The sequence below is a fragment of the Polypterus senegalus genome, chromosome 1, assembly GCF_016835505.1.
Source record: "Polypterus senegalus isolate Bchr_013 chromosome 1, ASM1683550v1, whole genome shotgun sequence".
Classification (NCBI taxonomy): Eukaryota; Metazoa; Chordata; class Cladistia; order Polypteriformes; family Polypteridae; genus Polypterus; species Polypterus senegalus.
In genome coordinates, this window is record NC_053154.1 from 268,953,631 (window position 1) to 268,975,662 (window position 22,032).

Genomic DNA, 22,032 nt, shown 5'->3' on the forward strand with positions numbered 1-22,032 from the left:
GGCACCCCACAATTTTATTTTTAGTCACCTATGTCCAATAAAATCTTAGTACATTAATTTTTTTTTTTTTACTTTTTGGCGCATGTACATTTTTGAATAAAATCGTGTCGCTTGAATATCTTTTTATGTATATACTTTTTGTATCACTATCTTCTATTCAGTTTGCAATAAAGACATGCTCTAATACATCACAGCACTCCTCCCACGTTGGCACATTCTGATTAAATGCAGAAAGTGAGCCTATTGCCTCACCCGTTACTCTCTCCATTTTTATTTTTTTATTTTTCTTATTCTCAAATAAAATGTGTCCTACCAATTCCTGACATCCTTGTTAACAGGTGACTGTTTGACTCAAGACGCTCGTCTCTTCTCTGCAAAGCTGGGGCTGACAAGTTAAAGTTTTTCCTCGTTGTCAAACTATCATCTAATTCCAAAAAACAACACTGAGGCAGGAGTGAAAGCAACAACTATATTTGTACGTAATTTGAACAGTACAACACGATGCACTACCAATCCTACATCTGTTTCTCCGAGAATGAGCCTTTTACATTTCTGGAAGCAAACTACAAAATCCGACACATCCCCACAACCTAGGAAAATAACTAGAGTCCCCCTATTGAAACATAATATATAATTAGTACTTCTCTTGATACCATGGTACATCACTTTACTACTTATGTATACTTTAGCACTGCAAAGCACTTGATTGCTCTTCTTTTCATGACTTCTACTTTTTTGTAATTTGGTCACCAGAATTGTATTTGTGGTCTAAAGCACATTGTACTGTATAGTCCAAGCATAATGTCCCTTGATTTACTGAATTTTTAACACTATAATCTATAATATAATCTAATTTAGTTTCATTTCAATTTTCAATTGCTTCTGACTAGACAATGATAATGTTATGCCAACACATACTCCTAAATCCTTGTCAGAGGTGGCTGCATGTAGGTCACCATTGCCCATCTAGCATTTATAATTAATGTTCCTTATGCCTAAATTTAGTATTTTGTACTTTTATACATTAAATTGTATTTTACTAGTGTTAGCCTAGTTTTGAAGGTTGCCTCAGTTGTTTGAATAAATATACCTGATTGCACTTATTTCCTTTTAATAATAATCTCTCTATTATAAAAAAAAATCTTGGGAGGGAGACTAGGGAGACGAGACGTGATCTTCTCAGAAGACAATTTGATGTCTCGAGAGAGACACTTTAACATCATGCGAGACAAGGCAGTGAGACAACATTTAAAACAAGTTCACAGACATCTAACCAAGCAGTTGTTGGAATGCTTTTGGCAGACACCCTTCATGTGCTCCCAGCTCTTAAAATAACAAGCAACAAGCAGAACACGCAGCTTGCCAGCAGATGATCCAACCGCTTCTCCTTAACGTGCATTCAGCCGCACCAGCCTTCACAACGCGAGTGTTATACGTTCTGTGAGAGAGAGAGATTTAACCACGCCCGGGGCCAGAAATAAAGGACAAGTACAGTATTGTAATGTATAGGGGCCACATGGGTGATGCAATGTCAGCCATTTTTGTGCCAGTAGGCTCACCACTCATTAGGTGTTAGGTGGTGAAAGGGATGATTAAGGGGCCAGAATGACTAGGCCATAAAGGGCATTTCAGTCTGAACTTTGGAATACACCCTGCTCTTTACGAAGGACGCCCAGGGATCTTTTATGACCACAGAGAGTTAGGACCTCGGTTTCAAATCTCATCTGAAGGACAACACCATTTTTACAGCAGAGTGTCCTCATCACTACACTGGGGCATTAGGGACCACATTCAAACCTCAGGGTAAATGTCCTCTACTGGCCTCACCAACACCTCTCCCAGCAGCAACCCAAGCTTTTCATGGTTGGTCTCCTATCCAAGTACTGGCCGGGCTTGAACATACTTAGCTTCAGGTGGATCACCTGCTCTGAAGTGCATATGAAATTTATTTCAGTTAAATTACAATTGAAACAATATCAGTTAGCACAATATATTACTCTATTGCGCTTGGTCTTTTGGGCAAGGAAATTTCAAGGAAAGTTACTTATATTCGCTAATCATAACACTGGAGAGTGGCGACATGTTTCATGTTGATTAGCACATGCAAGTAGGAACGTCCCTGTTTTCTGTAGCCATGACAATAGTAACCCTAGAAATCTGTTATCAAGAGGAATTTAGTGTGTGTCATGACATGCCTGTTATAGTCATTATTACAGATTTTTGAACCATGTCATGGAAGAAATTAGAACTCAGGTAATAGTAATTATTTAAATGGCTACATATGTTTAATAGTGTACAGCACTCTGCACTCTGCACAGTGTGCTATATAAAAATGAATTTAAATGAAATGTAAATTATTTTAAAAATACTAAAATGCCATTTTTGTTTATGTTATGTTACAACTTTGATATCAGTCCGCTCAACTCAGTCTATCAGATACTTTCTTAGCCATATTTTTTTTCTCTCTGGACCATGTTTTTTCTGTCCCTTGTGCTGAGCTCTCTTTCTTAATTCATGGTCTGGTTTTGGCAATCATAATTGTAGTTTCTTAGAATATCTAGGACCTGGAGCTTCTAACAGTGGTTTGTGCCCAGGACTGGAATAAGACGATCAGTATCTGGCTTGTAGGCCTGGCATCATGACATATACAGTCACCTAAAGGATTATTAGGAACACCTGTTCAATTTCTCATTAATGCAATTATCTAATCAACCAATCACATGGCAGTTGCTTCAATGCATTTAGGGGTGTGGTCCTGGTCAAGACAATCTCCTGAACTCCAAACTGAATGTCAGAATGGGAAAGAAAGGTGATTTAAGCAATTTGGAGCGTGGCATGGTTGTTGGTGCCAGACGAGCCGGTCTGAGTATTTCACAATTTGCTTAGTTACTGGGATTTTCACGCACAACCATTTCTAGGGTTTACAAAGAATGGTGTGAAAAGGGAAAAACATCCAGTATGCGGCAGTCCTGTGGGCGAAAATGCCTTGTTGATGCTAGAGGTCAGAAGAGAATGGGCCAACTGATTCAAGCTGATAGAAGAGCAACTTTGACTGAAATAAACACTCGTTACAACCGAGGTATGCAGCAAAGCATTTGTGAAGCCACAACACGCACAACCTTGAGGTGGATGGGCTACAACAGCAGAAGACCCCACAGGGTACCAATCATCTCCACTACAAATAGGAAAAAGAGGCTACAATTTGCACGAGCTCACCAAAATTGGACAGTTGAAGACTGGAAAAATGTTGCCTGGTCTGATGAGTCTCGATTTCTGTTGAGAGATTCAAATGGTAGAGTCAGAATTTGGCGTAAACAGAATGAGAACATGGATCCATCATGCCTTGTTACCACTGTGCAGGCTGGTGGTGGTGGTGTAATGGTGTGGGGGATGTTTTCTTGGCACACTGTAGGCCCCTTAGTGCCAATTGGGCATCGTTTAAATGCCACGGGCTACCTGAGCATTGTTTCTGACCATGTCCATCCCTTCATGATTACCATGTACCCATCCTCTGATGGCTACTTCCAGCAGGATAAAGCACCATGTCACAAAGCTTGAATCATTTCAAATTGGTTTCTTGAACATGACAATGAGTTCACTGTACTAAAATGGCCCCCACAGTCACCAGACCTCAACCCAATTGAGCATCTTTGGGATGTGGTGGAACGGGAGCTTTGTGCCCTGGATGTGCATCCCACAAATCTCCATCAACTGCAAGAAGCTATCCTATCAATATGGGCCAACATTTCTAAAGAACGCATACAGCACCTTGTTGAATCAATGCCACGCAGAATTAAGGCAGTTCTGAAGGCGAAAGGGGGTCAAACACCATATTAGTATGGTGTTCCTAATAATCATTTAGGTGAGTGTATGTACATACATATATATATAACGTCCAGTTAAGAGCACTGCAATCATTCCACCAAAGCCTCCTCCAATCTGAAGACAGTCACTACCAACCTTCACTCTAATCTAAGCCATTCTACTCCTGTGTTTTCGAGATAGAAAGTTGGGAGACATTCATGTTTGACTATAGCAATGTTCCTCTTGTTTATGGAAGGTCTGTGAAGACAAGCTGCAAACAAACATGTTTACTTTGACAACACCTTTATTAAAGATAAAATTTAGGGCCTATACAATAGATATCAGAAATAATGTTAAGCTTATTACTAGAAGGGCAAAAAATCCTAGTAGAAGATCTCAAAAAAAAAAAGAAATATATATTTAGGGAAACTATAAGGAGAATCGTTAAGCAGAAATTTTTGCACAGCATGTCATTTGTTACTGTTTATCTAAGACTTAGATGCAAGTAACTACGTGACACCATCCTAAATAGGCAGGAAGCGATTGCATTACTTGGCATGCGACTTGCTAGTCTTGTGATTGGTAACCAGTCTAGCAATAATAAACAACATGGCCACAAATGTGAAAAAATATCACAAAAGTGGAGTATAAAAGTGTATAATTAAACCAAAAAACAATATTACTATCAATATCTATTAAGTTAAAAAAAAACCTACTAAAACAAAAATGATAATTATACCTTAAATTGCCTACCCTAAACATTCATATTCATCATAATACCAATGCTGACTTAATACAGCTTCCCCAGTGTTAGCCTCCCCATTCCTGCTATCAACTCTGTCATCTGCGTTCTATGAGGATATTTGCCTCAAGTCAGAGATTCCCTATTCCAGCTTCTGTCTTTGATCTTGACATGTGAACACGAAAAAAAGAATAATCATGTGCATATTTTTCATGTACATTTTTATAATTGTGACTCCAGTCTTAATCGTTGAGCAATTACAAGCATTTGGTTTTGTCTGATGAGACTGTGGTTAAAATGCATGTGTGTATGCAAAAAAAATGTACATATATTTCAACAGAGTATGCTGCACTTATTATGAAGTAGCCTAATAGAAGAACCTGGAAATAATGCTGCTTCTAGTTTCAGTGAACAACTCATACATTAAATTGAAATGCATTTTTTCTTTTTACTTCTGCTACTTTTCAAATATTTTAGAAAAGAAAAATCATACTGTGCATGTTTTCTAAAGGCTTACCTTTTATTACCAGAAAGGAAAAGGAATGATTATTTGTGATTTGAGAAATTTGAGAAAAGATCCAGAGTTGTAACGTAAAAGATAATTGGAGATAACACACTTAAGAAATGTTTTCCAGATACTTACGGCAAACATCTTGACAGCAACAGGTCAATGAAGAAAGATATCTCAAAAAGACTAACACCAGCAGCTGAAAAACTAAAGAGTCAAAATAAAAATCACTCATGATATGCTATGAAACTGTACATTTTGAAATTTCTGCACAATGTATATTTAATTACTTATTTATTTTTAATTATCAATTGTTTGATTAATTGGCTGTACTATGTGTCCTGTGAGTCTGCATTCTTGTTTTTTATGTTTCTGCTGCTGTGTGCATGTGAATTTCCCCTTGGGATTAAAAATGTTTATCTAATCTAATCTAATCTAATCTAATCTAATTTAATGGATATACTTGCATATATTCACTTATGTTTAAATCACAATTGAAATAATATTTTAACAATAATTTAAAGCACTAGAACACTCCTTCACTGAAAATATAACTTGTTGACAGTATACAAGTCAAGAGCTCTTTGGAGTTTGTACCTTTTTGTTATCTTTCAGGTCTTGATAGAAGCCTGTTCTCTAAATTGCATCCATATTCCCATAGCCTCTCAAGAAAATTATTTTAAAACTAGTTATCTGGGCATTAAGTGTTTATTTGTCTGTAAAACATAATATAACGTTATCTTATCCCTTCAGCGTACCCTACTGCATTCACTTTGCCTCTTGTTTGGTGAAATCACAGAAATGTTCAGGAACTTCCCCAAACTTGTCAAAATGCATTGAAGTCCATGGAAACGAGAAACAGAAGTAGTTCTGAGTGGATTATAATGGTGTGATGGTCTTTAAAGTGTTCCCAACAGCTTGGGAAACATCTGCCAACTATGCCTCCCTGATTATTGCAGCCAAATAGTGACCTAAACTATGAGGCAGCAGTGCTAACCAGTGTGCCTCCCTGCTTCCCAGAGATAAAATTAATAGAATTAAATATGTGAACACCCTGTAGCCTATAGCTAAGATTAGGGTTGTGGGTGAGTTATCTGACTCATATAATGTCAAGTACTGTCAAGCAAGTCAGCTCCATGTTCTTGGAGCTCCAGGGTGGAGGCTCTGGGCTGCAGAGATACCAGACTCCACAGGTCACATACAAGTCTGTACAAGAAGACATTACCTTTAACACATGGATACATTTTCATTTTCTTACGAAGTATGTGTATTTTGTGTTTAAAAATTATTCTCAAGTTTTCACCTAATTTATAGACCACTACTAGTATCAACATTTTATACCCTGCAACATTGGCTGGTACAGGTCTTTGATGTCATGCTGACCTGGCAAAGCATCATGGGATTTGGGAAAAAAATGTTTGTCCACGCTAGATGGTAAGTAAATTTAAAGGTATGTTTTCGGCAAAAAAAACTTACTTGCAAATACAGCATATCCACTGCAAAAACACTTTGGTGAATTTTACTGATCAAAACTATTAAACACAAGCATTAACAATATGTTCAATATATTAAACATCAATATACTGTATATAACCATCAATAGCAGTAATATGGTTCTCTTAAGAATGCAACACTTGCAAGGCTGTTCAATTGCTGCCTTTTTACTTTAAAGAGTCATTCTTTTCTCTTTATGACAGCAGTGCCCTCTATTAACATAAATGAATGTCAGCCTTGTGTCAGCCCTCTAAATCCTTCCTCTTTTATTACTAAGTGGGCCTGACATTTATGATAACTGCAGGTTCATCTGCCCTCTAGTGTTCTGCAGGAGAATTGCATGATTGCATCCAAGGCAAGCTTCAATCCCTACATCCTGAGTACCCCTGCCCCTAGTCCTTCTGGAAATATTTTGCACATACTATAGAGGGCATGCTTGGCTGTGGCAGTGTCCCAGCTTCTGCACTGGCATGATGACCTACATCATCCCTACTACTGCATGCTTTCCCTGTAGCCTTGCAAGGCTTGATGCATCACCAAAGCAAGTGGTTTATCCACCTCATTAGATTTTGACTGAAGACCAGTTTCAAAAAGAGAGAGGAGATGGTTGTTCTTACTTTGGTCATTTACTTTCTACTTGCGTGTTTTTACTGGAGATTTTGTTTAAAAGGACAATTGTCTTGTATATTCTGGTTCAGGCAAAGTAAGCGTCCTGGGAAAATGTCAAGAGAAGAGTCACTGTGGCAGCTAGAGGTGTCCTACACATGCTCGTGTAGTATATGTATGTGTGTGTGTACTTGTGTGTGCTGGATCCTCAAGAAGGGTAACAGACAGAGGACTACACAGTAGACAGAGAGTTAGGCCTGCAGGCCAAGATTTAATGTTCCCTGGAATGCCAGAAGACAGTGAGACTGGAAACTGCTAGGAAATCATAACCCTGATGGAACAGAGACAGAAATTCCTTGGGAAGTAAGCAAAATGTAACAAGATGTCGTGGACAAAAGATGGCTGCTTCGGTAGGTGTGCCTAGACTGCATGTTAGAAGATGAGATCAGGGAAAGCAAGGGGTGTCCAACTCTTTTCTGCCAATTTATTAGATTGTAATATCCTATATTATAATATGGGACAATGCTGTTCTCTCTAAATGAATGGGTATCTCAGGGGCTTCCTAAGTTGTTTGTCCTTTTAACGGTAGTACAGCGATCAAGGGTGCAGGGACACCCAAAGCTACCAGAAATGTCTGACGTAATGCCCCAATTCAGGGCCCATTCAGGCACACCTACACTCGCATTCAACCTAACAAGCATGTATTTGGGACTGTAAGAGAAAAACTGGAGGACTAGGAGGAAAAAAAACATGTATAGACAATGTATACAGAATTGTCAAGATCTAAATATGCAGATCCAGATCGTCTGGATGACTTTGATTTATGCGGGGACAATTCCAGTTCAGCACAAGGATGATTCTTCATGTCGTCAGTTCGCACACTTCTCGATGGTCCGGGACTTTTTGTGTGATTTTCTATGTAATAAACTTGATAAGTTATAGCGTAATTAAAATTGCATAATTAGATATGGACCACCCTATAGATTCCACAGTGTCAATGACCAGACATATTGTAGTATTGCAACCAGGAAAAGTGTGATGTAGCAGACATATTCACTGTGCCAGTGTGCCAGATAATTTGGCATACATGGAGTCATCTTTAAATATATTTAGTCAAATCCGATATGCACAGAGTAAACATTTAATATGTAAAGATAAATAAGATGCATATGGAATATATTCTGCTAGACAAATTTTATTTACAAACTCAGACGTTTCTGTTATGTTACATTACTCAAATCTTACTTACATATTATGATTATTTTACCCATTTAATAATGTATTAGTCTTGCATCAAAAAGAATATTATGACTAATCATTTTATGAAAAAACAAATCTTATTTTTAAGATGACCCTCATTTGAATATGATGTCATGAAGATTGTTATTTATTTGAATTTACTTTTTACAACCTTTTGAGACAATGATATGCTGTAAATAATAGAAATATTTTAACATTCTACATATACATAATTACAAACAACAAGCCATACTTTATTTTGGATCTACTACTACTACTTTACTACTTTACTACTACTACTGGATCTACTAATACTACTTTATTTTGGATCTACTACTACTAACTCAAACTTACGGATCTAAATGTCCATGACTTCCTTTTTTTATGCTGATCCAATATGTTGGGGGCTTTTCACCTTGAAAAAGTATGTGAACCTTTTAAAGGGCAGAATTCATTGTGATGAATGATTCCACGGGTCTCTTGTTAAAGGGTCTGCACTGTACAACCTCTGTATCCTCACCTCTGTATCGTATCTTTTGGAGACTGATAATATGTTGCTTTAGTTAACGTTGCCTTCAGGTTTTTTGCCTGAGATAAATGTTCAGTTTTGGGGATAATTTGGACAATATGGTGACGTTCAACCTAAGCTTTAGTAGTCCTCAGAGAAAGGCACACTGAACATTTTCAGTTTTGTTCATCTTATGATTGAACTGTCTAAGAACATAACCAAGTAGTGTGACTCTGTGACGCAATACATTTTAAACCTGTTTTTCTGATCAAACATAACAAAAACTGAATACTTACAGAAGATAAACAGCAAGGCTTTCAAACTTTCCTTGAAGGGCTGTTTCCACTCCCACTCCAAGAAGAACTTTGTTAAACATTAAATGAAATGATGAAAACATTTTGTTACATCAGATACAAGCTATAATCTTTGTAACATTTTCACAATAAGCAAATACTTTGTATTAACATATGTCAAGTTCAATGACAAACACATCACTTACATTTCATGAAAGTTTTTTGAATTTTTTTTTCTTGAAAAAGAGCATCAGTCATATTTTCAAGGCTTATTGAGTAAGAGTTTGAAGCAAAAAAGGGGGAGAACAACTTTACTAATTAAAATCACGAATCAAACTGTGGCATACCAGCTGGAATTCCATTGAATAACTATTTAAAATGACTTACACCATATAATTTTATAAATAAAAACATGAAATCAAATTTCCTCTTTGAGGAATGGTTCAAGAATTGCTTAGAATATGCTAATAATTTATTCAAGTTATCATTAAATAGCTTGCCAGGTCTTTTCTTGATCTTTGCTCTTTTTTTAATATATACTGTATGAGGAATCACATCAGGTCTTTATTGCCATATATTTCTCAGTTATGAGTAGGGAAAGGAAACTGAATGTTTGTTTTTAGTATGATGGATTTTGTCCAGCATTTTTTTAATGAACTCAGTGTTTTTTTTCACTGTATTGCTTGTGTGATTGTATCTTTCACTAAAATGTGTTACATTATGTGTTTTTTTTTCTTAAACAAAGTAAAACCCTAGCAAAAATTTATCAAATACTTTCATCCTTCATCCATTATCCAAACCCACCTAGTCCCATTAAGGTCAGTAGGAGCACAAGTCTATCCAAGAATCATTAGGAACAAAGCAGGAGCCAACCTTGGATGTAAATCCATCACAGTTCACATTTACTGGGTGTGCATAACCACACTTAGTTATATGTTGGTGAGTTTTTGGAGTTGCCAATTTACAGTATATAACCTGCATATTTTTGGAATATGGAACCCGGAGAAAAAACACAAAGGCAAAGAGAGAATGTGACAATTTCACACAGACAGGGACTTGAACTCATCTAAGACAGCGGGACTAAGCTGTGCACTGTCACGCATTCCAAGTTTAAGTTCAGTGCTCTGCATATGCCCAGTTCCAGATTTTCAGGCTATACTCTTTTTTGTATTCAGTGCTTTTTATGTCAAATTTCATCTCCAGGTGTCTACATTTTAAAAACAAGTTTTGGCAGAATTTGAAAGGAATATGCAGTTGGAAAACACTAGATTTATCTTGATCTTTTTTTGCTCTCACATTAGCTTCAGCACTACACAGCATGTAATTATTATACAATTCATTGGATTTATTCATCAGTGTACCACTTTGCTTAGCTTGCAAACCTCTGATAGAGTGGCATGAGAGGAAAGAATTTCCAGTAGAGATCATTTGCAACAGGAACCACAGCAGTGACATCAAGGTGACTTCTGCAGTTTTAGAAGATTGCCATAAAAGAGATGGTCTGTGCACACTAGTTTAAGAGAGAGGCCATTTCTTGGTGTCAAACTCCATGTTAAAAAGCCTTGATAAGCTTTAATCAAAGGCTGATTGATGTTAATGCACTACTGATGTGCTTCTGGTAGACACTTGTGTCAGAGGGGGGACATTTTTGTACACTGTGTCAATCCATTACTCTCTTAGGAAAAGAAACATGCAAATATTACATTTAAAGCCCAGCAAATGAACAGGCAATAGGCACCCATTGTTGGCAGTGGGGGTGAGAAGTTAAAAGGCTGTCTGCAGATTGTAGGTATTTGCTGGATTGCATAGGAGTCACCATTTTGAAGTTTATGGCTGGTTGAGATGTACAAACAATGCTACGTGTGATAACAGAACTGCTGCTTCCTTGGAGAATCCTGGATAATCCAGTTACTGATTGTGTCAGGATTGTTTGTGTAAGTATTTGCTGTCTTGCAAAGGAGTCGCCGCTTTGAAGTCTGGCCTTGGAGGATGTCTGTATTTACCTGACTTGGAAATATTGGTTTCTAAACAGCAGATCTGTACTCATTAATGGTTGGTAACAATACATTTTGTTAACTTGTGTTTCCATTATTTGTTAAACCCAGGAAATTTAGATGTGCCATCGCTTAATCTGGTTGTTCAGAACTGATAATTGCAGGGACTGAAGGAGATTTAATCTCTGGCCAGGAGAAGTGTTGGGGGACAGTTCACTGAGAACACAGCCAAGACACTCGGACAGAGCACAGGGGCTCGCAGGTTGACAAGGGTACGTGGCTGGCACGACGTGAGGCACAAGGACGGCAATACTTCCAGGGAGGAAGAGACAGCTCTACAAGGAGACGCCGGTTGTGGGTCCAGTGAGAGAGGGAAGCCGCATGATAGGACCGAGCGAAGCTGGCAGACAAGAAATAAGGCGTGCCTAATTCACAGCAATACAAGGAGCCCAGGGTGGAAAAAAAGGAACAACGAAGAGACGCCGACAGGGATTCCACGATTTTGACAAAACTTCTCTTGGGAAACGAGTGTCCGGTGAACAGAGTGCATCCGTGGACAGTTGAACAATTAAGTGTTGGGGTAACACTGAGAACAAACTGGACTTTGCACCACTACAGGTTGTATCATCCAATTCTGTTTTTAATGGACTTTTAGAGTGTGGACTGTGTGCTTTCCTTTCTAAAAAAGAAATTTTCTTCATGATACTGTTAGATTTGGTTTATGTTCATTTATCTTTTTAATGTACTCATTATTGTCTGGTGTAATAGAAGTTACTGTTGCTTTTCCTGAAATTACTGTTGTGTCTTTCATTGTGTGTTTACTCACCGCCCAATTTAAAGAAACCTGTGTGCTATCATTGGTAAATTTCAGGAGTTCCCAGTCTCTTGATAAAACTGGGTGGCGTAGTCGGATATTTAAATGGTGTCTAAGTTAGATTACCTGTAAGTGTGACCTACCACCTGTTACACTTGCTTTGAGTACCATTGTGTAGACTGGGGTAGAAATCAAGTTTTGAGATACCAGAACCAAAAAGTATGCACTGCATGTGGCTCTGCTGTCTGACCCATGTTGCATGTTTAAACTGCCATTACTTTGGGAGAGTATTGTCACAAGCTGTATTTTTACTTCAGTTGCACTGTAAGGTATAATGACAATAAACAGAATAAAACTGTAGTGGATGTATTAATAGTCATTAATTATACAGCGTAAGAACTTACCCTTCCTAAACAGTGCGTTTGCTTACTATAAATTGTAAATGTGGCAAGTTGATTTCATACAGAGATCCATACATTAACTTTGAAATTTAGAAATTGTGAAACTTACAAGAAAAACTGAAAATTGTTTAGCAATATGATCTGGAGTTACAATAGGTTTACTATTCTTCAGCAAACTATAAAATGTGGATACAATAGCCTGGCAACAATAGAAGAGATAAGCCTTAAAACATTGTGAATTTCCCCTTGGGATTAATAAAGTATCTATCTATCTATCTATCTATCTATCTATCTATCTATCTATCTATCTATCTATCTATCTATCTATCTATCTATCTATCTATCTATCTATCTATCTATCTATCTATCTATCTATCTATCTATCTATCTATCTATCTATTACCAATCATATCCTCAAATTTAGTTATAGTACGATTTGATGGACTTCTGACCAGCCTGAAATAAACCAAACTAACATATCACAATTTCCCCAACAAATATATTTGTCCCACCTTATGGTGTTTTTCATTGAGCAAAACCAATTCTTCTTTCAAAGTCTTATCATGTTCATTAATTTCTTTGTTCTGATATCTGCCTAGGTCTCTACAGCATGAGTGTGTAACAGGAGCTGATCTCAGACAGGAAACTCCTTCACACCTGCCTTTACAAATCTGCTTAATCTAGTTCAAGATGATTAGGGCCTTGAGTCTATCTTGCCAGCACTGGGTGCAGCAGAGTGGAACCAGCTCTGAACACTAGTCCATCAGAGGGCCTACTCATGCATACATCTCAACACACTCACCCAGGACCGTTTAGAATTACCAGGCAGCCGCTCACTAAAATCTTTGGGGATACAAACTGGAGTGCAAGTTGTCACGGCTCGTGATTAGGGGGCAGCCAATGGGCTCAATGAAGCACGACAGAACAAGAATTGGGGATTTAAAACAAAGTACTAAAACCTCTCTCCCTTATTCAGCAGAAAAGCAGAGGATTAAAGAGCACACCTTTTGGAGGTCCACCAGAGTAACATCCTTTTCAACTCTCATGAACGGTTCCACTTCTATGTTCCTGCCAGCGAGGGCTTCTCCTTAAGTCCCACCACGATGACTTCACTCCTGATGACCTAATTTCCAGCTTATTTATGTCATCATCTCCGTCCTCCATCTTCAACATCATTTTATTTGTCTACGTCATTTCCTACCAATTATCCATAAAAATCCTGTCAAACCTTGCTTCATAGTCTCTTATGTCTGATTTATTCTGTGAGTATTTGGTATCAGTCTGGATATATTTCTCAGACCACCTGACAGTATACAGGGATTTCCCCAAACCTTTATCTGTGTGTCTCCTCTGCTTATTTTCATTACAAAGTAGAAAAACCTATGCAGGCACAGTGAAAATGTGAAAACTCCACAAGGTCAATCACAAGATTCAAATCCAGGACTCAGAACACATCAATGCTAAACATTATGGCAGTGTGCCATCCTAAACAAACTGAAATGTATATGTAATAAAGTCATTCTGACCTACCCTAGTTCACAAGATCGTTAGCCTCTGCAAGAAGAGTTAAGTATCTGTAAATTATTTTAGGCAGTAGCAAGAACATTATTGTAAGACTAAAGTTAACATAAAAAGGAAGTTTAAAAAGATTTAGGAAACAGACAATCGAGCAGTGTTTATTTTTAAAGCTTTGTTGACTGAACCTACCACCATAAAATTTAAAAAGAAAAAAAAAATTGACTAAGTTCAAAAGTGCATTAAAAATGGTTTCAGAAATGCAGTACTGTCATCATACAAACCAGATTTTGGTAAAGAAGTAAAAATAAATAAAGAACCACTTACAATTTAAACAGAAGAACTGATTGAGACTATAGACTTTCTACCACATTACAATAAGTGGGAATCCATTTCAGAGATAATAACTGTAGAAAACTATAGTGGGGGACTGATTTTCAGGCTTGATGTGATTTGTAGCACTGAGATCTTGATAGACAGGTGTAGGGAGCAGGAACTTTAAAACAGCAACGTTTCACCAAAGATGGTATATAGGGGATGCTATAATGTATGTTTGGACTCTAAAAGACACTAATGAAATCACATTAGCAAGTGCAATATGAAAAAGAGCTGATGTGACGGCTGCTCTAAAGGCTGTGCAGGTTCTGTTCTGTAAGGCTAATGAAACTGAACTTGTTCAGTACTGATCAGAGTTATGTTTCTTACACGGAAACTTAATTCAGCACACAAAAATATGAAACACAACGGCAAAATCAATCTTTTTAAAGAGTTAAATACATAAAAAGATCCCAAGGTGGTTCCTATCTACCTACAGTAGATAGATAGATAGATAGATAGATAGATAGATAGATAGATAGATAGATAGATAGATAGATAGATGGCACTTGAATAATTGCCATTGGATCCTATTTTCTAAGGGAAGCTCTGCTTGTAGATTGAATCAAATGTAAATGACAGATATAGAAATATAGAAGAAATGTGTGTGGAATTATTTGTTCTTGTTCATTTTTTTCATCTTCTTATTTAAGATTTTACTTTTTTCTTAGTGATGTTTTGTACTATACAGAAAACCCATTTCTATCACTTTCTTTAGCATTTGCTTATATGCTGATGCTTATGATGAAAGTGTCCACTTCATGTTGAGCAATGCCACAATTCTGTATATCTGTGGCTCCATTTTTTAACTTAAATGGAGTATTTCACAAAACAGAGCCAGTCATAACAAAAAAGTGTTTACAAATGGTGTAAACAACCACAATGCATTAACTACACTCTCGTTGTCTGCATGACTACAGAAGCTGAAATCATTTCTTAACTGTCACATCATCAGGGGTTTCTTGAAGGCTTTCTTTGAGTAGCATTAATTCAATACTCCAAGCAGGAAAACCAAATTATGAAATGTAATGATGGTTTTAGAAACTAGAAAGATAAAAAAACAAGCCTTTTCTGGTTCTACCAAGCTTCTGGTGCCAGGGAAAAGTAGCAAATGTGGATATTCAGTAAAAGTACATTTAACATGCAAATCAGGAATCACTTCTACTCATAATAACTTGTACAAATCTGGAGTCTTCTGTTCATTGAAGTGACTAAAGTGAATACTCCAATAATTGAGATATTAACTAACCAAGTAACCAGTGATCAGTTTATCTATAAAATTTCTTTTAGTGTTTTCAACTACTAACAAGTAGCTTCACTTATGAAAGCAAACTCTTAATATGCAAATTTCAAGTTCATGACAATAATAATATTAGGCACATGAGAAAGAAGATGGCTTTTCATTGGAAATGGTTTGTATTGCATAGTTTCAGACAACAAATATTGGACATAAAATGCGGTTCCTTTTGTGAACACCAGGGGTCAGGATTTGCAATAAATAAATATTTTTAATATAACCATGGTCCTTTAAAATTTCTAATAATGGTTAAACTGAAGGTTTTGATGAAACTGTCTAAAAGGTCTCAGTGACAGCCTTTGTTTTGCATTATTTTAATGTACTTTAAATAGAACCAATTTCTCTTTCTTTCTTTCTTTCTTTCTTTCTTTCTTTCTTTCTTTCTTTCTATCTGTCTTTCTTTCTTGATGATGCTGTTTCACGTTAAGATTATCACTACAGCATTTCCTAAATTACTGCTTTAACCAATGTTTTCATAGTAATTCCTGTAGGACTTGGGTGAGGTTTAACATGCATAATGTCAAGAATTATACGGCATGCAAAGTAAAATATTCTGTCATTCCTAATGTTTTCCAGACCTTTCATTGCTGCCAACACATGCAACTCATTTGAAATGTTTATTTGCAGTCATATGTGGAATTTCTTTAAATACATAAGTTCCCTCAAAATGTTTTCTTTTGGTCACTAAAGCACATTTAAATGATCTTGTGCAAATAAATAGATTCAACTAACTGTTTTATTATAAAATATGATTCACACATCTGCCGTCAGGTGAACATCCAAGTATTCCTTCAGAGTTCATTTCTCCCACTAAAATTACAATGATAAATGTTCTTGGACATGGTTCTGAAAAAATGATTATATTACGCAACATTACATTGTCAAGCCTATTTTGTCCAATTCTGGGCCATAGGAGACTGGAATCTATCCTGTCTATATGGCTGGAACCCACCCTGGATAGGGAACACAATGTGGCCAGGTTCACACATGTAAAAAATAAGGGATTTGGGAGAAAAGTCATAGGAAGAATGTGCAAACACCACACCACACAGACCACAGTTTGGATTTGAACCCATTAACGCCTGACCCATGAAGCAGTAGAGCAAACCACTGCACCACCTATGGTTATGTTACATCACCTATCCAATTTGCTTGACTAACTTTGAATATGATCTGTAAATCTATCTTTTACTTAAAACGTCTCTATTGTTTTATTTAAGATCAAATATTTATATTTGTAGTGGGTCTATTTTTAAACATATATGTGTTGGTCTTTCTAAATTGGCCTTATTTTAATGAAGTGCATGAGTGTGTCCTGTGATTCACTGGTGCCCCCATGACACAGAATTGCACTGATAATATTCTGGTATATTATATTATGTGTAAGAAAGGAATAGTGCACTCTGTTCATGATCTTTTTAACATGAAGCATTCCATACACTTCCCACATCATCCAACATCCTCAGAGACATGCATATCAGTTTAGCTGTGTGAGTGTGAGTGTGAGTGTGTATGAGCAGGCTCTGCAATGGACTGACATGCTGTTCAGGGTTGACCCCCACCTTGCTTCCAGTGATTCTGGAGTGCCTCTAGCTCCCAAGACCCAAATTTGGATTAAAAGGATTTCAGGTTGTCTTGTTATGTTATGCATTCAGTTGTTACATCTTAAAGAAAGAATTTGTACAAGACAATATACTAAAATGACAATTTATTAAAGATTTAAAAAAAAGCTAATTATGATTCCATAATGAAAAATTAGCTGTAAAAATGTTCCTTATTGTTTAACAACAAAGATGTACTGTTTTCTTAAAATTTTATTTTTTCAGAAGTCCATGCAAAAATAGTTAAATATTATTAAACTTTTAAACATTAGTTAAACAATAGTTAAACATTATTTTATGTCTGAAGATGTAAATAAGATTTAAATATTCAATGGTAATAATTCTCCAAACTGCATATAGGTTGCGTACTTTAGAGAGATGTGCTATTGTTTCATAAATAAACTCCAACAGTGCACACTAAAGCACATACATCTAAAACCTTATTAAGTTTTAATTTATTTTTCTTAAATAAGAAAATCGTTAATTTCTTCTGTTTTCACAGTTCAGAATCAGAGACATCATATGTTAGAAACGTCTAAGTTATACTTCATCAAAGTCTGTTTTTTTGAAATCAGAAAGGTTGGATCAAATATTTTTTCTTACCTGCTGCTGTGGAAACTCCAAGAATTCTACAGATACATTCCACTAAAGTCCAGTAGGCAATGTTAGCCATTGTATCACTGTGCAGTTTTATAAATTACATACTAATTTATTAGTGTAAGTAAGTAAAATCCAAACTTTGAATAAAAAGATGAAAAAGATCCGTAAAAAATCGAGGCTGGAGTGTAGCTTATACCATGCAGTAGCCTTGTTTGTTTGCTGTTTAACAAACAAAGGCCCTGACTTGCATTATTGTCCAAAGAAAATCTGATTTAACCAAACACAACCAGTTAATTCTGCTTTATGTGTTATTTTAACACAGCAGTGAGAAACAAAGCAATTGACTCCCCCATGTCTCCAGAAAACTTGTTCAACCATTACTTGTAATGCATGCATATGAAGTAGTTAAAATGCAGCAGTAGCTCCAGGATTTGGGATCAAAGTAGGAATGTTCATTAGGTCTACTGCTGGCACAGAGCATGAGATTTAAAATTAACTGCTTGGTTAATACCTGCCTGACATTTTCTGCATTTCCACTAAAGACACTAATATTTATGAATTTATGAAGACAAACTTTATCTGTCTTTGTGTTATTGATTTTATTTATACACTTCTAAGCTGCCTGAACAATAAGTTTAAAACAAGTGAATAAATAAAACATACATATATCCATATACACATATCCCCATTTTGGTTTAGAACAGGGGGAACAAGGAGCAAACAAACTACTCACTGTGGATCATACATACTATAAAATAGTTCACAGGAGTTTTATCTTAAAAGTATGGAAACGATTCTCTTTGTATGAAAATGTGCTGAAGTGTAAGTTGTACAAATACTAAATCTCATTTTATTAACCCATCTGTTGTAGTAGCTAAGCCATTTGACCTTGAAACACAAGGCTACTGGTTTACTTCTTGCTGGTGACCCTGTGCACACCACTGAATCTGTACAGTTTAATGTACAGTAAAAAACTAAATTAGCATACTATTGTAAGACATCTTGGGTACAGATGTCAAATGCAGTCTGTAATAATAGGAAGGATAAAACTGTCAACTAATTCCCAATTGTTCATTTGGTTGGCTTACAGTTGAATTAAAAAATACAAATTATTTTTTTTTTTATTTTGCACAGTTACCAACTACAAAGTAGAAAGGTATTCCCAACACAAAACTGACTGCATTTGATTGCTCAGTCTTGTAAGTAAACTATTAACTTCAAGTTCCGTGAAAAGCAAGTGGACCGCAAAAGAGCTGGTTTAGAAAATTAATAGAATTTGGTAGTAAAATGCAAATAAAGACTTTAAAGATTAAAAACAGTATTTTCATAGAATATATGACATCCATAAACTGAAGCTCTAACCCAAGCATTTTACATCCACTGGATTAAAGTTTTAGTTCATCATATTTCATTAACTTATGAGCTCATAGGTGCCAACTATTTGGTCTTTTTTCTCCTACGATCTGTTGATAAATATGTTCTTCATCATTTTTAGTAATATGCGGCATAATAAATTTGCATTTCCCATTACATGGTATTAGCAAAGCCGGAGGCATGAGGGAGCCAGAAGAAACCAAGAAAAGCCACTAGTCGGTTAGGATTAGGGTTAGGGTGGACAGCTTGGCAGAATGATTGTTAAAGAAAGGTGGAGCACCCACACATGTTGTCATCTTAGAAAATATACAGCAATCCTTTATATTTCATTTTTAATAGTATACCTGGTATATATTTAAATATTTTAAAACTATGATGTCACTCCATAATGCTTCATTTTTAGCAATGGATTCAGTTTTATTTATGAACTCACACAAAGAAGTCTTCATGTGCTTGGTTGTTTTCCTCTGCACAGTTTGTGCTGCAATGTCTTTTTTATATGGTAGTGACCAGAACTGCACACAGTACTTCACATGCGGTCTAACTTGGTCATTACATAGTCTAAGCTAACATCCCGTGATTTTTATTCAGAGGTTTTTACAGTATATGCTAATATTTTATTTGCTTTTTTAAAAGATTGTGTACATTGCTTAGATGATGTTTTAACTTAAACCTATATATCCTTTTTGGAGTTTGTTTCCTTAAGAACAGCATCTCAAATCTTGCATTTACAATTAACGTTACTTTCGCCTCCATAGAGCACTTTGCACTTTTCTACATTAAACATTTTCCAAGTGTCTATTCAGTTCTGAAGCTTGACTAAGCCTTCTTGAATGGTTTTTGCTGCCTCTTCAGTGTCTGCCATTCCAACAGTACAAGAATATTATAGTAATGCAACAATTCAAGATCATGGCTAGAACAAATTTTCAATCAAAGTCCAATTCATAAATTAATTTAACCCATTTCTGAATTAACTTTGAAATTATTATTGTTTGCCTACTGTAGCTCCAATTCTTCAAAAATGCACTGCTACTGAGATGGCAAAGACTTAAACAATGAGCAAAAGACAAAACACAAAAAAACTCCACAGTCCAAGTATCTTTGCTGCAAATATTTTACTGAAATTAAACGTAAAAACAGTTCACACAAATGGAGAGAAAACATCCACTGCACACACACATACACACAAAAAACATTTCTTATCTATAATTTTCACTTTCCTCCTTTTATATCTTTGTAATCTTTATTTACAATATATATATACGTTATGTCCTCAAATCTTGCCACTTGAAAACACACTTGGAAATTATTTTTCTGTCACATCAGAATTACGTTAAATTAGCAGGGATGTTCCATTTACATATTAGTTCACTGGAAAATTAGGTTACACATAAATTTTATGCATTACTGCAAAACTACACATTTTGTGTTACTTAAAGAAATACTTATATGAATTTAACTTCAACATTAACTCATTAAGAATGGCTCTTGCACCTACAGAGTGATTCCTTTCCAAATGTGTTTAACCTAGTACCCTGTTTATATGTGAATATATACATATACAGTGTATAGTCACAGAGGATCTCGCACGCACACCCGCACTCACTCCCAACCAAAGGCCCCACTTCTTCTGCGGCACTTCCTGTATATACACACAATGGCCAGTGATGAACATGCACTTAGGCACCTGACTCAGAGGCAGGAGGAGGCGCTGTGATTCTATGCATGAACAAATAAAAAGGTAATAAATGTTATTTCTGTTGACCTTTTGTATTATTTTCCTCATTATATTAAAGGGGGCTGCCAGGCTGGTACCCCAAGTCTTCAACCATTGTCTGAAGTATTTGACTACATAGTTAACTTTCTTTTCCCAGTGTCGTACCAACTTTTTAATGCCCAATTATTACTCCTACTGCTTTCATTGTTTCCAATGAAAATATAAAAGTGAGGAAACTTTTTGAATGTACCTCGTACAGATATATATGTATATGTTTGTGGAATCCCATTGTAACAAAATTCATTGCATCATAAAAAATATTTTGTTATAACAGAAATTTTGTTATAACGAGTATGGGGAAAACATGTATACTGGAGATTCACCATATCTAACATCAATGACACAAGGACAGCTCTGTACCTGCTCTGCTGCATCTGGTAAACAGTAAACCAAGGGCAAAGGAATTAGTTATCCTCTGCAGGATCAAGCTTACTGCATAATGTGTTTATTGCACGATATTTGAAACATTTAACACTGGGGCCTCATGTATAAATGGTGCATACACACAAAAATGTTCTGTAAGCCCGTTTCCACGCTCAAATCGCGATGTATAAAACCTAAACTTGCCGTAAAGCCACGTACATTTTCATGGCAGCTAAATGCTTGGCATACGCAACTTTTCTACTCGGTTTTGCAAACTGCCGGCACCCAGCATCAAAGCAGTGCTTTTGTTCCAGTGTGGTTTCCCTTTCTTTTTGTAGATCAACATCCGGTTGAGGAGAAGGACAAGAGCTTGAAGGAGAGGAGTGGAGGTGGCCTAAAGAGTGAGGCATTTGAGTGTGAGGCCTGGACTTTGGGTGAGTCTTGGGGGTTTCTGTGCGCACTTATTACTGTAAATATTAGGACTGTAAATAAATGTGTGGTGGTGCTTAAACATGTCTACCTGTCTGTGTCCAGGGCTCGTTCCACAATATATATTGCATGATGTTATTTTATTCTTTAACACTAAATTTGTATTCATGGTGCATGGTTCTTTTTTCAAAATTCATTTGTAATAATTTTATAGTATTTTGACTTTTAAGTGGAAAAGTAATAATAATAATAAATTAAATTAGGGCTTTTGACATTACTGACAATTAGAAATACACTT

General features: G+C 36.2%; 1 protein-coding gene across 1 annotated transcript in view; it reads right to left on the minus strand.

Annotated features, from left to right (window-relative positions):
• tmem72 (transmembrane protein 72) overlaps positions 1–17,900 on the minus strand; it is a 53,929-nt gene extending 36,029 nt beyond the window's left edge. Inside the window, exons 1-3 of the mRNA XM_039773787.1 lie at positions 17,795–17,900; positions 9,198–9,264; positions 5,190–5,261 (exon numbers count right to left, since the gene is read on the minus strand). Of these exons, the coding sequence (XP_039629721.1) occupies positions 5,190–5,261; positions 9,198–9,264; positions 17,795–17,864 (209 nt within the window). The 5' untranslated portion in view covers positions 17,865–17,900. The remainder of the gene's footprint in view (positions 1–5,189; positions 5,262–9,197; positions 9,265–17,794) is intronic.
• Between the last annotated feature and the right edge of the window lie 4,132 nt (positions 17,901–22,032).